This window comes from Pyrgilauda ruficollis, unplaced genomic scaffold (genome assembly GCF_017590135.1).
Source record: "Pyrgilauda ruficollis isolate IOZ18807 unplaced genomic scaffold, ASM1759013v1 scaffold29, whole genome shotgun sequence".
Classification (NCBI taxonomy): Eukaryota; Metazoa; Chordata; class Aves; order Passeriformes; family Passeridae; genus Pyrgilauda; species Pyrgilauda ruficollis.
The window spans coordinates 12,659,139-12,674,061 of NW_024524266.1; the positions used below are offsets into that span (position 1 = coordinate 12,659,139).

The following is a 14,923-nucleotide window of genomic DNA, read 5'->3' on the forward strand; positions in this document are numbered from 1 at the left end:
GTCTTACTAGAAGTCTATACTGTAAACTATACTGTAACATTAAGTTCTTTACAATTGTAAAGAAATAAAGTTTAAAAATATTACTTTGTTGTATATTATAATTCTATCCATTGGAAAATATTTTAGTACTGTAGGTATTCTGTTAGAAGCCACCCAGTCTGATAATTTTAAGAGATTTTTATTTGTTTTGTTTTTAAGCAGCTGTTTCCTCTCTGAATTGGATTTTAATCATGACTTGACTTAAGCTTTCATGTCTTATTTATGCTGCCAGGAGAGAACTTGAGCATTAGTTTATTTAATTATTTGCTGTACAACAGCTGCTAATATTAAAAAGAGGGGGAAAAAAACCCACAAAAAATGCCATCTCATCTTTAGGTCTGCTATGGACAAAAAAAGCAAAGGCAGGGAGGATGACTGTAGCTACCCTGTCTGCTTGGCACAGTCTTCCTCCTCCTCCTCTCTCTCTCACTTTCAGTTTTCAGTGTAATGAAGAGCAGGAGAACAATATTCTGTAATTAAGGATTCCATTAAGTTGAAGAAAAGAGCAAATGGAGTTGTTTGTTCTCCTAGCTGAAAAAATTTGTCTGGGGTGGGGGTTAGTGGTAGTAGTGTAGAAAGAGAGAGAGGTGGGTGGAGAGACTAAGTCAGGGCTGTTTGTTGAATATACTGTTAAGGACTGTTACCATCCTAATTAATCAAGTTAGAAATTACAGCTGTAGTCGGTTTCCCCCCAATTCTTGTTATCAATTTTCTTCTCTTTTGAGACAAAGCAAATATAAATTTTGTGTTCATTTGTCATTCGTTCTTTGACTTCAGCATCTCTGAAAATAACAATGTAGCACAAAAGACCAGTATTTACCTAGTTGTAATGTGGGTTGCCATGGTGTTTTGCAAATTATTGCAATTATGTTCACCATGCGAGTCGCCCTTGGTAACTGGCGAAAAAACTGATAATCCTGTTTTGAACAAAAGGTCAAATTGCTGAATAGAAAGTCTTGATTAACTAAAAGATGTACAAAGTGGAATTATTTCCTACCATTCAGAAATAGTTCTTGATCGGGTTTGGGGGAGGGGGTGAGTAAGTACATCTGATTACTGAAGTACAAAGCATTGAAAGGATGTTGTCTTGAGCCTTTCATGTAGTCTTAATGGTGGCTTTTTTGTCAAATTTACCCATTTGCGGCATTGAAAGAGGCAGCTGCATTTAAGCTTGAGAGATGGTGCTTTTTCAAGAGTTCAGTGCATGGAAAGTTCTCAGCAGTATCTGCAGTTTACTATTAGACCTTGGGCTATTAAAACTGATGTGCTGCATTTGAGCCCATAGCTCTTGGTGCTTGTAAAACCCTCTGGCTGATGATCTAATAAAGTGCTCTTACCGGACAATCTCTGATCAGATACTTTAGGGGAGAAAAAAATAACCACAGCTCTGAAAAGGGTGGAGGTAGAAACACATGGCTGGACTGAAAAGTTTGCTTTTGTAATCTATGGTGGAAATGTTAGTAAATAAGACTGTGTATTCAATTTAAGTATTTTAAAGGCCCAATGTATTGTTCCAGAATTCATTTTTATTTACATTTACAAAAGCAAAAATCAAGCAGAAAATATTAGAAGTTTTTCATAATGACCAGTCTTCAACAGTTACATAGAAGTATATAGAGGGAATGGTTTCCTGCTCTTTAGAGCTGTGAATTTCCTTTTGTCTTTCCTTTATAATTCTTGGGGGGGTGGCAGGGGAAGGGAGGGAAGAGGTAAGGAGGATTAAAGAGTTTTCTTTTTTAATTATTTCTACTTCTTGTTTTTTAAATAGCTACCTGGAAATTAATTCTTAAAACTTTGGAGAGCCTGTGTGAGAGCAGCATGAAAGCAAAGTAAACCTGAACAAGTTTGTGGGTTTACATTCTGCATCACCTAGCAACCCGCTGGCTCAGCCAGTTCTCTCGTCTGCCCCAGTCCTGTTTACAGACCATTCAGACTGCTCTTCGAAACCATGAAAGATATTCAGTTTCATTAGTGCCATTCTCAAGGAGAAAATAATTAAACTTAAATGAACAAACACTGCTTAGTGATGCTTTAAAGTTCTCTAGTTTAAGGTGACCAGACTCTTGAGACCCCTTTCTCTGCCATTACCTTTAACTCTTTTGAGCTCCTCTGAACTTACATACTCGTGTATATGTGCTACCACCTTTAAAGTTTTTGGAACTCTGTTAACTCCTTCAGCATTCAGAGATGTTCATAACCATATTGCAAAGATAAATGCTTCACATGAACAATCTTTTTGTCACTTTACCAACTTGATATATATGCTAGAGTTGACAAACATTACTGTAGGTGCCATGTCTGTAAGCAAAACCTTTGTGCTCTATCTTACATCTGATGTCTTGCAGGAAGTTCAGCATGACAAATCTGAAAAATTCAAGGACCATACAAAAATTTGAGGGGGGAAGGAAGATAACAGAATTGTGTAATGATTGGGGGCAGTAGAGTGTTTTTAGCTTTCTAACCAAACTAGAGGCGTAGTTTTTAAGAAATCTTTTGAGTTCTCACTGTTTGTATGTTGCTGTACTCCTTGAAAAGCAATACATGGATGGGCTGTATGAGCTCTTTGTGCTTTGTTGATAGTTGACAGACAAAGCAAATTCTTTCTGAAGCAAGGTACTGTACTTAGTTGTGACCTATTGTAGCCTAAGAATATGGCTTCCTTTGAGTTGTGTGAATAGGGAGAGTATTTTGGCAGAATGGACTTAAACATCCTTCTAGAGGTTTTCACTCTCAGTACAGAAATCCATAAGGCTTCTTTCACTGATCCTTTTCTCAATTTAGTTTTCCATGTGTAGTCATTTTAAGTATGTCTTCTCTCAGTTGCTTGCTCAAAGTCCATTTTAGCTGTTTTCAGTTTGTCTTAAGTGAAATAAAATTGTTGGTAATAGCTGGGTCTCTTTGTGAATGGTGTGTTAGCCTGAGAAGACTTTTTAATCTTTTGTGGTGTGTTTTGTTGCCTAGAACCTTATTTTAGTGAAGGTAAGAAGACCAAGGCATTTGATGTGATGTGAAGTAAAGCAGAACATATTTGCTAATTTAGTTTGTAATGTACAACTGTTAAAGTTGGAATTTGTCCACTTGTGGTGCTATTACGTGTGCTAAAATGAGGGTCACTGTTTGCATCAAATCTATCACAAGGGTTTGGAGTGCTCTATTATCCTTTCAGCAGGCTGATGATGGAGCCTGGGCTTTGCACAAATGAGATCAATAAGTTTCAAATAACTTTTATGAAATGACATGCGACTGTGCATCTAAAGGTATCTTAAAAAAAATCAATTTTTAATAACATGTAAAACTCCTACATTGACCTACAAGATATTTTTCACTTAAGTCTTGCTTGATAATTTTGTTTAAAACATTTTTTATGTTAGCTTGAGTGTTTCAGTTCTTTGGGGAGGGGGGAAGGCTAGGGTGCATTTCTTTCTTCTTCAGTTATCTCCTGCTTTGATCACATACACACACCTCCAAGACTTTTAGTGGTATGACAGTGCTGAGAATAATATTTTGTTGAAAATAAGTTTTCTTTTGATCTTAGGTGGTTTCCTCCTTTTAAAATTTTTTTTCCAGTTATGGATTAGAATGCAATTCAAGTTCTATTATTTTGAAATATTCAGAAGTACAAAATATCATTATTGAAACTCTACAGACTTTCATTTTTGGTAGCCTCCAAACAGGCATTTGATGTTCTGTGGCTGACTTTGCCTCACAACAGTGATGCATTGCTGATTGGACTGTGAGATATGCAAGTTCTGAAGGAATTCCTAAAAAGTGTATATGCTATGTGACAGAATTTTGTTGTGGGCTAAATCCTCTCAAATTTGTGGCCATTTTTCATAAAATCTGAAGGGGAGTATTTTGGATATTTTAGATCAGTGCACTTGGCAGCTTAATTTCTCAAATAGCCACCTGGAATCTCCATCAGAGCTTTTACCATTCTAGTATCACCAGGTTTTTTTAAGATAGAAGGACATTCTGTGTTTTGAGAATTTCAGGTAGTGTTTGTCCTCATTCATGCTTTCTTTAAGGTAGCGAGTCAGGGTAGCTCCATTGCCTTCAATTGCAGTTTGTGTAGTTGCTTTGGACCTTCTGTCTGCTCCTGTGTAGTTCCCATTGATGCCAGGTGCTTTTGGGGTGGCAATTTTCCAGTGGGAACTGGGACAATAGATATGATTGTCTCTGAGAACAGGAGGATTTTGAAGTGGGTGTATTTCTCCATTGCCAGCACTGAGTGGTAAAGTGATCATTTGCCTTCCACTAGGAAGTTACTGGCTGATAGCATCCTTTAATGTGGGTCATGTGATAATAGTACTGGATATATAACCAGTCTTCTCCAGGACCTGTACTGCTTTCAAGTAATACACTTTCAAAAGCATATTTCCTCATTTCATCTTTCTTTTAACAGACAGTTTTGTATTTTTCCTAAGAGATCATCTCTATCTGTTCATCAGCCTGGATAATGTGGAATTCTAGAGGAGGAAAGTGAACCTCCAGCTGAATTCAGTTATATAGGCCAAAATTCAAGAAGCTCTGAAAATAAGGAAATGCTTAGAAAAGCAATTGAATTTATATCATACCAACTTCCATTGAAGTGAGGCAGCGTGAAATGGAGTGTGAAATGCTGTGGTCACTGTTTACATTTTCCCTAAATTGGATGATCAGGTAACATCAGACTAAAAATACTCTCACTGGGAAATGTAACCTATTTTTTTTCTGGATGAGAAGCTAGCTACAGTATTTATTGTACAGAAAAAGTTAATATGAAGCCAATGGCCAAGAGTGAGTTGATAAAATAGGTCCTTCTCTTGTGATCTGAATAGTCATATACCATGCTGGATCTGTGATAAGGTTTCTTAATGCATTATAGTTAGCTTTATGTATAAATTTCAGGAACTAATTTCAGTTGTTGTTACCATAATACTTACTAAAACTATTTGCATTGCCAAAATATGCATAACACCTAACAACATATCAGAGAACATAGAATCAACATTCCCTGGGTAAGGGATTTGAAGCTGTAGAGTAGATGTATAAAGAATTGATGCTAACCTAAGATGTTCTACTATTCTAAGCATATGTTGAAATACGTTTCAGCTGCAAGAAGCTTGGCAGCATGTTTAACATAGTACCTATTCCACTTAAAATAAAAAGATAAAAGCTCCAGTCAGCTAGCATCAATAGTGGGCTCTTGACCCAGTTCCTTTTATAAAACAATTTATTTGAAGAGTCTGTAAAATATCAAAGGAATTTGTTATACAGAGATGATTAAATGTTACAGTGGTATAAAACCTTAAAATACTCTTGAAAATCACCTTTGTCTTATATACTCAAATTGGAGTACACATATTTCAACTTAGTTCTAAGATGTTTTTGACTTTGAAGTTTCAGTTACGCCTGACAGAGAGACTTTGCACATGCACTTTGCTGTGGAATTCTTTTACATTTTAAAATTCTCAGATGGAGTTCAGATATATCTCTTCAGCATGGGATCTCTTGAACATAACATTAGGGGTTTTGGTTTAGTATGATTTGATCTCCTTGTAGTAACGTATTAAAGAAGTGGAGAGAGCTTCTCCATCAACTTTTTCTTGAAGTGAAAAGAAGGCTGGAATGCCTGATAGATCAGTAACAATGTCTCTCCATATACTACTTTGAGATCTCAGTATGTCCAGGCTCTCTAATGGAAGAGGCTTTGCACGTCCTCTGGATTTCCTTCACAGATAAATTGAAATCTTTCTCATGGTGTCACAGATCCATGTTTTCATTAGTGCTTGATAACTGATTTGCTTTGGAACATATCAAGCTTTGAAGGATCCTGAAAAAGTTGCTGACCCAGAATTCTGCATCAGTGATTGCTTTTAACTTCATTACTCCATTTTTTAGGGTTGGTTTGCATGATTCTTGTAAATACTGTGCCTGTTTATTACTTATCAAGGAGATATTCCTTGATAGGAAAAAAACCAGATAAGATGCTCCTTTATAAGGCTTAATTTCTGGTGGTGGTCATTTTTCTACGGGGGAAAGGAAGAAGGGAAGCCTGATGGCTCATTTTTCCAGATATATTATGTATGCTGTTCTGTGGCAGCACATTATTTTTGTTTCCCTCCATTTTTTTTTCTGACAAAATTATCTTAGAATTTTGCCTTTATGAAGAATTTGCTTTGTGTTTTTTTTCCTGTGCCCAAAGACGATGGGGGGGGACCATGAGGTGGGCTTTTAAACATCATGAGGTGTCCCTTTCATATATCCATCCAGTCCTATATAAATTCAGATAATCTCATCTCCGGGTTTTCCCATTAGTCACTGCAAGTTCCAGAGTGGCTGTGTCTGCTCAGGCTGTGGGTGAACACACAGACTTGACCAAGTCAGATGTTTTAAGGTGTCACCTGTGAGGAGCCCTCCTGATCAGAGTGTGCCACACTGACTTTGCTTTGGTAGTCTCACAGGTCAGTTCCTCCATCCATAAGATCATTCAGGCAGCTCTCTGATGTGTCTTTGTGCTTGCTCTGGAGGGACATTCAGGGTGAAGCAGCTACAGGAGGTGCACAGAGCAGGAAGGCACCAGGGCTCTGCAGAGAGTCACTAACTTCAGGGGAGAGGTGTGTGTCTCTGACTATACCAGTTCTGACCTCAGCAAGTCCTCCATCTGGAAAAACGCTTTCAAAAGTTAATGACTCTGTGGCTTTCTTGTGTCTAGCAGCAGTAGAATTGGTTTGTTTAGAACAGTGCATCCTCTGAGGTTTTAATCAGGTGTATTTACTCATGAAAATATGGGGTGTTGCTTGAGGAACCTATGCTATGCTGAAATGGTGGAATCACCATCCCTGGAAGTGTTCAAAAGGTGTGTGGATGTGGCAGCTGGGCTGCTGGGGTAATGGTTGGACTCTGAGCTTAGAGGTCTTTTCCAACACTGATTCTATCATTCACATTACTGAGTGGGTAAAGTTTTCTGGTGGAGTCTTATTTCACTGCTTACGATAGCATTCCTGACCTGAAGGGGTTTCTTCTTGGCATTGTAGCAGTGGCAGGTACATGTCACTCAGGTCTGCTTTGTCTGCTGAAATTCCAGTGTATGACGCTAGTTCTCACCCTGTCATTCAGACTTTCAATGCTGCTGGCGTCTCACCAAGGTGAGGCAGATCATTGTTACTAGAATGCTTCTTTGTTGTGAACAGGCAAGAAAGAAAATTAGAAGTTGAAATTACTTCACAGTAATTTGGTTTCTGGTACACAGCAGAAAAACTTTCCTGACTTTACAGCAAGAGCTCATCATTAAGTCAATATTCATATCACCTTTCATGTTGGAAGTGTAAAATCATTATGTAATTCTCAAAAGATGTAGTTACTACTGATAGTGAAACCATTGGCCAAAGAATATGCAAACAGAGGTTGTGGTTCTAGTTCCTGACATGTTGTCTACTACTAGGAAGGTGTGTCTGTTCCCCTAAACAGTCAGCTATTTACAGAAGACACAGACAGGGAGAACACGCCACACATATGGAACAAATTATTGCAATTGGAACTGGTAACTGTCAGGTCACTGAGTTAAGTCCTCTGTTGCCATGTTGTTGCCTGATTTAACTTCATAAAATCATCTTTTAATATCGCTTGGGGGGATCATTAGATTTGATGATGTATCCAATAATGAGGTGGAACCTCATCCTTCCAGAGGCTTTCAGGCCACTTCAGCCAGATTTGCCCTGTTAGCCAGTACAATCCATAATAATGGATGTTGTCAGGAAAGCAGGTTTTGAAGCTTCTGGTCTTGGAATGAGTGGTAATAATATGCTTTTGTAAAAGCAGTATGGAAAAAAAGACCAGTGTGAAGTGAAAGTGTCTTGATTAGCAACTCACAGTGGTACTTGGATCAGAAAATCTTCATTGCATTGTCTCTCAAATTCAGCCTTCCTAAAACTGCTTTGCTGATCAGTGACATGAGCAGCAGGCTTAAGCTGGCTGACCAGGACAGCATGTTCAGTTTGGGTTCCTGTGCTTCCTTTCTGGTGGTTTTGGTGGTGTAAGGTGATAACTTCAGCTCTGCAGTGCTAGAGACATGGGTTTGGGGTGTAATGTGCTCACATATGTCAGCCACCTGAGACTGGGCATCATCCACCAAGATCCCATTTTCAAAAATTCACGTTAATATTGTCTTCAATGAGGAGGAAGGTTGCAGAGAAGCAAGCATGGATGACAAGTAAATTCAACTCCAAAGTAACTGACAGTGGCTTCTGAATAATTTTCAGTGGTTGCAGCTTTCTGCTTTTTACCAGGGCATTTTTTCATTTCACATGAACTTTTTAAGTTTTGGAGTGCCTCAGCATCCTGTCTGAAGGCAGGAACAGATGCACAACTCAAGTGTCTTAGGGAAGCACATTCAGTCCTCTGCTGTAGCAGGCAACCAAGCTGCATTGTCAAATGTAATTTGTAAAAATTATTAAGATAAAGCTCAGTAAAATGCATGTTGTTGACCCCTGCAACTTCTGTTTGAAAGGCTGTTGTAAAACCACTTGCCTCTGTATTTTGGGGTAATATTTCCAGTGCTTGTTGATCATTAGAATGGGAGAGGCTAATTCTCAAGAACATACTTACAAAGAAACAAAAATTACTTTTGACTTGCAAATTTCTCCCTATTAGCTACAGTTTATGGACTTAATATTCTTCAGGGATTTTCTTTTATATTGTGCATGTATTTCAGGGTTTTTTCACATACTTTTTTATATTTTAAAATGAGCTAAGCATTTGTGGGCAGGATGTTTGGAAATGCTAGTTGCTTTTTTTCCCCTCTGTCAACTTTTATTTCATTTCCCACGGTGTTGCAGATACCAAGCAGAACAAAGCTGAAGGTTCCCTATTATGATTTTGTTTGATGTACTACAAATTAATTTACAGACTCAGTGATAGCTGCTGGGAAATGAAGGATTGGTTTTGTTTGGTCAGTGAAGATGACAGGCATGGATCAAATAAGGGTTAACAATAATGCACTTGAACTGATTGAATCAGAACATAATGCATGTATTGAATTTGATTGCAACATGCATGACCATGGAAAAGTTTTTTGTTTAAAAGAAATCAAGGCTATGGCTTAATTATCAAAGCAAAACAGGAGACATAAAGAGCTACATGTTTCTGATACTGCTTTTTTCAAAAATAGCTCCCTTCACACAGTTATCTACATGTTTAATTTCCATGCATAATAGCAACAGTTATTGTTGTCATTTGTTACGAGAGATTAACAGATAGCAAGTACAAACAAACGCAAATAAGGCCTGAATAGAGAGGTGACAAAGAAGAAAAGACCTCTTTACTGTTAATTATGACTGGTAGGAAGTCTATACAAATGACATTAACTGTTTTCTGTATCACTTAAAGTGACATCCAGTTTGTTAGTATCTACTCAACACATTTGGGCATTTTATTGTAGGCAGTAACTTAAATCTTCATTTTTTGAATATAGTTTATTGAGAAATGTACTGCTCAGTAAAATTTATATGTTTTTGATCATTATTTCTTACTAGCTGAAAACAAGCATAATAGTAAGCTGTTGAATTTAAGTAGTTATTTTTATTCTAAGCTATGGGTTTTAGTTTAATCAGGGGGCTTTCAGTCTTTTTTCATCTGTTTTTTGTGACCAGTTCTTTCTCCCAGTTCTTTCTTCAACAGTGACTGCATTAGACTGAAACAATTGCATGAAGAACTTGCTTCAAATGTCATTATTCAGTGGTAGTTTGAGAGGACCTTCTACCTTACCCTTGTAAGACAATAGAAGCTGTACCTTGTGAGTGGTGTAGTCCTTTGTTTCATAAGTATTAGCTAAAAAGGCCAATAGATGGCAGAAAACACAGTTACTTTTATCATACATTATTTTCATGGTTGTCTATTTTTGAGTATTCTGTTCAGCTGAAGTTGGGATGATGCTGCCATTCCAGGCTTTGTTTTTTCAGTTGCACTTGCATTCCCTAACAAAATATCTTACTATCTGGCAGTTTCCATTATTTGTTTTTCTAATATAACAAATTGCTTCAAAGTTCAGATGTAGTCATTTAATATGTTTTGAGTCATGAATGTTCTCTTTGTGCACACAGAATCTTTTCATAGTTACAGCTGAAAAAATGATGCTCTTCAACAGGAGGGTTTTAGAATGGGTGAGGACCCTCCCCACACCTCCCCCTGCCTGGCTGTGTATTTTAAGGTGCTGTTTATGTCAGATTGCTGCCAGATGTTTCATAGGAGGTAGAGATGCCACAGAATAAACAATTTTCCAAACAGAGCATGTCTTTTATCTCTAGAAAATTAACTTAATGCAAGTTCTGTGAGAATTCATTATCCTTACAAAAATGTTTTTGATTTTTCCCTCACAGTGGCTCTAATGATATTCTTGGTACTCATGTAGGTGAGTGCCTGAAGATCTCAATGCTATCCTTGAGGAGCTTTTTTTTGGTAGAAGGTTATTCCATGTCTGTTTAAACTGAGTTATTTAATCAGTGTCAGACAACATAATAAACACCTACCTCTTTTAGAGAAAATCTTAGGTTCATTTGCAAAACCAAAGACAAGGCCTGTCTTTTTCACTTGAGGCTCATTTGTGCTTGCTGACACATCTCAGGTGTCTGTTAGGTCAGGTCCTATGTTAGGATTTCTCACAGTGTTGGTGAAGTGGTGGTGAAGTAGCTCAGTCTTGGTGAGCAGTGTCTTATGTTGCTAATGTCAGTTAGAAGTATTTGTCATAAATAAATTGTATATGACAAAGAAAGTGGTACTAGGACTGCTAGGGCAACAGTTGTGCAAGACAGCAAATCACAGGTTTTTGAATTCTTGACATTTTCTCCTGTGCAGTTTTAAATGTCGTGATTTACATTGCTGATCTACATAACAATAAAGTTCACACTTAGTGATCAGATAGACTGATCATACTGTTTCCAAAACCCCTTACTTTATTAAGAAGGTTTGAAGCAGGGAGGATTTCCTCATCCCAAAATCTGGTAGGTGAATTGCTTTTTTCTTAGGAGATGCTTTTTTCTTCCTCCATTTACTATAAATGGATCATAGGGTAATCTAATGGATAAGAATGGATAAGCTTAAACTGGGTATCAGGCTTTAGATGTCAGAGTTGGGTGAAATGAATCTAAGTGCATATGTAAATGCACTCTTTCCATTCTGCACTACGGCGTAAACACTCGCTTCAGGAAGTGCTGCATACATTGATATTACCGTGGTGTTCTCCACACAGGTTTTCTGGTCTGCCCACATGGACATAAAAGCTCTGCTCTGCAAGGGCAGCAGGAAATGTTTTGATGGATTTGGCACCAAATGGCATGATACTGAATATGTGACATGGCTGTAGAAATGGTGAAAGAGGAGAGGTCTCTGGAATAAATGAAGTTATTTGGAAAGGATTTAAGGTTTCATCTCAAAAAGATAAAGAAAAACTAAAACAGTCTTGGAGCACTTCTGAAATTATTATAGAATATATTTTTAAGTTGAAATCCAAGTGGAAATTAGGTAGAAGTTGTTGCCAGAGCCTAACATTGGGACAGCTTGTCAAAGAGCTAGTGAGAATGGAAGCAAGCAACTTTTTGAGTTGTCTTCTGATTTGTAACATTTCTGTCAAAGTACCAGGAATCCAGGAATGGTTGAATTTAACTTCTTTGCAGGAGCAAGAAAAAATTTGGAAATGGGCAAAATTAACCAATCACTCCCAGCAGAGACATCACCAGCCAATAGCCTGAAATGCAGTTTAACAGGGCTGAGCTGCTCGGGTGGCAGAAGCAGGAAGTGCTTGAGAAGAGTTGCAGGAACACTAAGTTGACTTCTCAGTTAACAACAGAAGCTTGAATGCTCTGCCAAGTAAGGTGAAGTGAGGAAATGCTGAAACCCCAATCTTAATTTTGTGTCCAGTATATGTATTGACCTAGTAGGGAAGAATAAAATTATAATTATTGAAAAATAAAAAATATCTTTCTGGATATGACTGCTCAATGCTCAAATGCTTGGTAGTGTGCTCTAGGCAGACAAAAATTGAGGAGAGAAAGGAGCAGAGAACAAGATGGTAAATACCATTTTGTTCCTGTATAAATTCATGTTCTGTATCTGGAATACAGTGTGCAGTACTGGTTTCATCTCCCTCTCCACTTGTTCCATTTTCCACCATTCCCTCATTTCCAAAAAGACCTGGGAGAGATTCAGAGAAGGGCAACCAAGATTTGGAGTGGTTTCCAGGCAAGGAACAACTACATAAATTAGAACTGTGGTTTGGAAAAGACTTTGATTGAAGGTGATGTGATGGAGGTCTGTAAAATCATGAGTGGCACAAAGAAGGTGAATGCAGAATGATTATTCCTAGTCTCTCCTGATGCAAGAACTAGAAATGTTAAAAGAGAAGCCCTGTCTGTGTGTGTGTTTTCAAGAAAAATAAAGTGCTTTTTCATATAGTTTATAGTTGTTCTGCTGGATGTTGCAGATACTAAAATTTTACATGTGTTTGAAAAGCACTTGAAGTTCATTGGGCTCATTAATGCATTAATTCAGTCACCACTGAATACAGAGACAGTGATTCAGGTGGTCCTTGACCTATTTCCAAAAGCTGGGAAAATCTTTGGAAGAGTTTTACTGTGTCCTTTGTCTTTGGCCATTTCTTAAGTATCTTCTCTTGGTGGTTCTTAGGGATGAGGTGTGGCATTATTTTTAGCCTATGGTTGGACCTGGCATGAAAAGTTCATCCTTACCTAGTTCTGGGATCATTCCTTCTTGCATACTCTTAAGAGAAGCCTTTTGTATTGTCTCCCTGAGCTGACATAGAGCAAATTGGCTCAGATTTTATTTCATTTTAACTCAGCAAAATGTTAGATTTTCCTAAATGAATCAGTTTATGTTGAAGTCTTGGAAGCTTTCTGAAAAAAAACCCCAAAACAACAAACACTTAAAAAAGAAAAAAAAGGAAAGCTTCTGGCTGCCATCAGAAAACAGAAAACTGTTTCTCCCCTCTGAAGTGCAAGCAAAGAAATAACATTTTACTTAAATATTCAATTTATTAGAAGTCTTGCTGAATGGAGTGGAGTGTCCTGCTGAATGGTCTACATACCTGGATAAAATACTCTTGTTGTATGTTAGTGTTGTTGTAAGTGGAGAAGACAAGAGCAGAGGTTTTGGTGTATTTCAAAGAAGGGATGAGTGCAGTGTGCAGGGTGTGGGATTTTGAAGCAAGAAGACTCCAGCTTTGTTGTCTGCCATTAATTGCCAATAATTTAAACAAGGTCCTTGAAGGACCTTCATTTCTTCATACATAGTACAGTATCATTCACAGAGGATGTTGAAGTTGGGGTATTTTTCTTCCTTGACTATGATTCATTTTTTAGATGGAATAAAACAAGCTATAACTTGAATTTGGGGTAAAAGATGATTTTTTTCTGTGTTCTGCCTTTCTGCAGGGTTGGTTAATATGCGAGGAGCCAACTTGCCAGAATAGAACGCGTCGGCTTCCGCTGAGTTTCTCCCGGAGTGGCCCCGTGTGCCAGGCCTGCAGGAAGGCTGTTCTCAGACCAGAGGTGAGTGTTTTGGGACAGAGCTCTGACCGAAGTACAGTGGGATTCTCCTGAAGCTCACCTGGCTCTCAACACTGCCTTTCAAAGGTATCAGGATTAAGCAGGAATTTTGAATTCGTTTGTTAGTTTAAAGGGGACGGTTTATGCTTTTCTTGCTCCACATTTAAGCTGCATCCTCATTGCTGTGAAGAGAGCATGCCATGCAGCTGCTGTGTTTGGAAATTTTCCAGCTGACAAGCATTTGGTCAGCAAACTAGAATTTGCTGGAATGTCTCTGCCAGAATACAGGTAAATTAACATAGACAAACAAACCCAACCTCCCAAACCAAAAACAGCCACCTGCTTTTTTCCTGACTGGTTCTTACTTGCCTGCATTTGGTGCTGAGGAGCTGGAGGTGAACTTCCTTGCCATCATCTCAGGGTACTCGAAGATGGTATTTCCAGGAGATCAGAAGTTTTAGGTTCTGCACATTTGAATTTGGCTCCACACCTGAAAAATATAGAAGCTTTTAAACCTCATGTTGAGCTAGATGGTCTGGTCTTCCAGAATTCAAGATGGCCTGATGGTTTTCTTGGTTTCTGAGAGTAAAGGAAGCTGATTGTTTCATGTTGTAAAATTCTGGTAAAGCACTTCAATTGGTAAGAAAATAGAAAATTAGTTTAACATTTAGAAATCTTGACAATTTACATAAAACAACCTGAGAGAAAGATTCCATAAGGAAGATGGGAAATCTATAACTTCAAGTTGTAGTAAGTCTTCAATTTATTCTTACTTACATAAAACTTTAAAAAATCAAGGGTTTGAGGTGGGGCTGTTAAGTGAATGCTCTGAACAGCATTGTTTGATTTATCACATGAGATTCCTTTTGGTTCTTCTTCTTCAGTAATGGAGATGTAAAAATTCCAAAGGATAAATGACAGTAAAAATCCAGGGACTGAAGCAGCATTTTCAGAGAAAGGCTGATCAAAAGCCATTTTTTGCATTAGTAGTAAGTTAGTGCTGAAGAATATAAGAAGGCCAAATGATCAACAGCATTAAAGAGGATAAAAATGAGCAGAAGTTCCCAAATTCCTAGCACTGGAACCAGGAGATACCACATTAAATTAAAAAAGAAAGAAAAGCAGATCTGTCAGTAAAAAAACCTCTTACCTATGTCATAAATTTGGGTATATAACTGTAACAACTTAAAAGCCAATAGCAGTGGGAAAAGAGACCAAGACTTACATGTTTATTAGCAGGGTTATGTTGGTCATCAACAAAATTTATGAAGAAATTCCAAGTTTTGATCCAATTTCTAGCTACTAGAGAGGTGTACAAGATCTGTTAGGAGATTATTCTGCATTCTGCT

General features: G+C 37.8%; 1 protein-coding gene across 1 annotated transcript in view; it reads left to right on the forward strand.

Moving 5' to 3' along the window:
* POLA1 (DNA polymerase alpha 1, catalytic subunit) overlaps positions 1-14,923 on the forward strand; it is a 184,476-nt gene that overhangs the window by 109,561 nt on the left and 59,992 nt on the right. The window contains 1 exon segment of the mRNA XM_041472471.1: positions 13,461-13,577. Within this exon segment, the coding sequence (XP_041328405.1) occupies positions 13,461-13,577 (117 nt within the window).